Raw genomic sequence first — 2,017 nt, forward strand, 5'->3', positions numbered from 1 at the left:
GAGATCCATCACCAGCTTGTCAATAGTGAAACAAATGATCTCTACTGTTAATATAAAACATTTCTTAAATGTTTTATGCTGTGACTGTTTGTTAGAACTTAGAACTGTACCTGTTTATGCTGTTTATTGATTTGATGAAATACATAATGCAGAATCTAAAGTGGTTAATTCATCACCTATGATTCTTTGTCCTGCCATATCTCCTGGTTTATCTCTACCCTTTTACGCAATATCATTATTTATTGGCCATCCTCCCTATATGTTATGAGTGTCGTTTCACTGGAATGTTTATTTTTAATTTGTACTCATGGTTTCCAACTATAAGAGATATGTCTTACGAAAGATGAACAATGAGTTTGATATGATCCCTCCTCGTCCAAACATAAATTTTATCTATGTTATTATAATTGAGTTAATAGTCAAATTCGTCACTAGAAGATAATATATTCTTCAAATTCATCTTTGAAGGATTTTTTTAATCAAATTGGTCATTCAAAAATTACGAATTAATCATATTTGTTCTCCAGTCACTCCATTAACAATTTTCTTTAAAGATTGTTGTAAAACATTAATTGATAACATATATAATATCTGATATGTCTAATTAGATATTGATCAAATATGTTTATAAAAATTTATTTAGTTATTTTTTCCAATTATGAAAATTCTATTCCCAATATAACCTATTGACTAAATTGATAGATTTTCGTAAACATATTTAGTCAACGTCCAATTGAACATGTTATGTGTCATGTAAGCTATCAGATAATATTTCACATCATCAATCATTGACGGAAGTTATGAGTGGAGTAACTGAATGACAGATATGATTAATTCGTAATCTTTGAAAGACCAATTTGATTAAAAAAATCTTTTAGGAACGAATTTGAATAATACTTTATCTTCCAGGAACTAATTTAACTATCAACCCTGTTATAATTTTATCCTATGTTAACAATAATGCTATAGATAATATATTCTCCATGTTCAGAATATATTTCCTTATAAATTATGCAGATATCAACCTGAACAAATGAAAGAAAGATAACATTGCAAACTTTTTTCTAAATTGCAGATATTCAATAATGAACTTTGAAGAACGGCTTTTGGGTCAAGATGAGAAAAAATTTCAAATAGAAAACGCATGGGTACCCCTCTCTCCTGAGAAACTCAATCCAATAAGATCTAAAATGTTATCAGACTATCCAGTGAACCAATTGAGAGGAAATTTTCAAAACTTTCCTGTAAGTGGAAGAGATGACATGAAAGAGATGTTGCTGCATTGTAATAGACCAAATCAGAATCTCAATCTGACAGTGCAAACAGGTCAAATTGGACAGTACAGCAGTGTTGATGGAAACTCAACTAATAGAAGCAGAGTTCTCAATCACATAGCAGGCTCATACACACAGGCATGTAACTATGAGAGCAGTGGATTAAACAGTAACACCTTGGAGCTTCTGGTGAAGAATAATGCAACAAATATAGCTTCTGCTAACAGGAACTTGAATCTGAGCGTTAACATGGCAGCGAGAAATCCACTGCTACCAAAATTTCATCATGAGGCTACCAGTGATGTAACAAATTCCTATGCAGGTGTACATAGGTGTAATATCCTTTCAGCTTCAGGCATCATTTACAAAGATCCAAACAGACTTGCAACTCCAAATGAGAATTCTGAATTTAATGGAAGCAACTCAAATAGTTTGCTCAACAGCTCAGATTCAAACCAATGGATGGGCATCTTCTCTGAGATACCCCAGGGTAAATACTTTTTTTTTTTCACAATTCAAAATCAATCTTCAGGGTCACAACCTTAACTTCTTATGTTACTTTAATTCAAAAACACCAACTCTTAAACAATTGAATCAGAATATTAGATGATCCAGTTGCATGTCATATACGACCACAGAACCATACAATTGTAACAGTTTTGTCAAATTAATAAATGAATTGATAATGAGTAATTCAAGCAAATTCACTACTATGGTAACTTACTAATTAAGCTTTGGCTGCA

General features: G+C 31.6%; 1 protein-coding gene across 3 annotated transcripts in view; it reads left to right on the forward strand.

The window, feature by feature from the left end:
• LOC107617888 (transcriptional activator DEMETER) overlaps nucleotides 1-2,017 on the forward strand; it is an 11,622-nt gene that overhangs the window by 736 nt on the left and 8,869 nt on the right. The window contains exon 2 of one of the 3 annotated variants that reach the window (XM_016319765.2): nucleotides 1,076-1,764. In XM_016319765.2, coding sequence (XP_016175251.1) covers nucleotides 1,086-1,764 — 679 coding nt within the window. In that variant the 5' untranslated portion in view covers nucleotides 1,076-1,085. Of the gene's footprint in view, nucleotides 1-1,039; nucleotides 1,765-2,017 lie in introns of those variants that run through there. The other 2 variants (XR_002353266.1, XM_021110416.1) reach the window with 2 other exon arrangements.

The sequence above is a fragment of the Arachis ipaensis genome, chromosome B09 (genome assembly GCF_000816755.2).
Source record: "Arachis ipaensis cultivar K30076 chromosome B09, Araip1.1, whole genome shotgun sequence".
Lineage (NCBI taxonomy): Eukaryota > Viridiplantae > Streptophyta > Magnoliopsida > Fabales > Fabaceae > Arachis > Arachis ipaensis.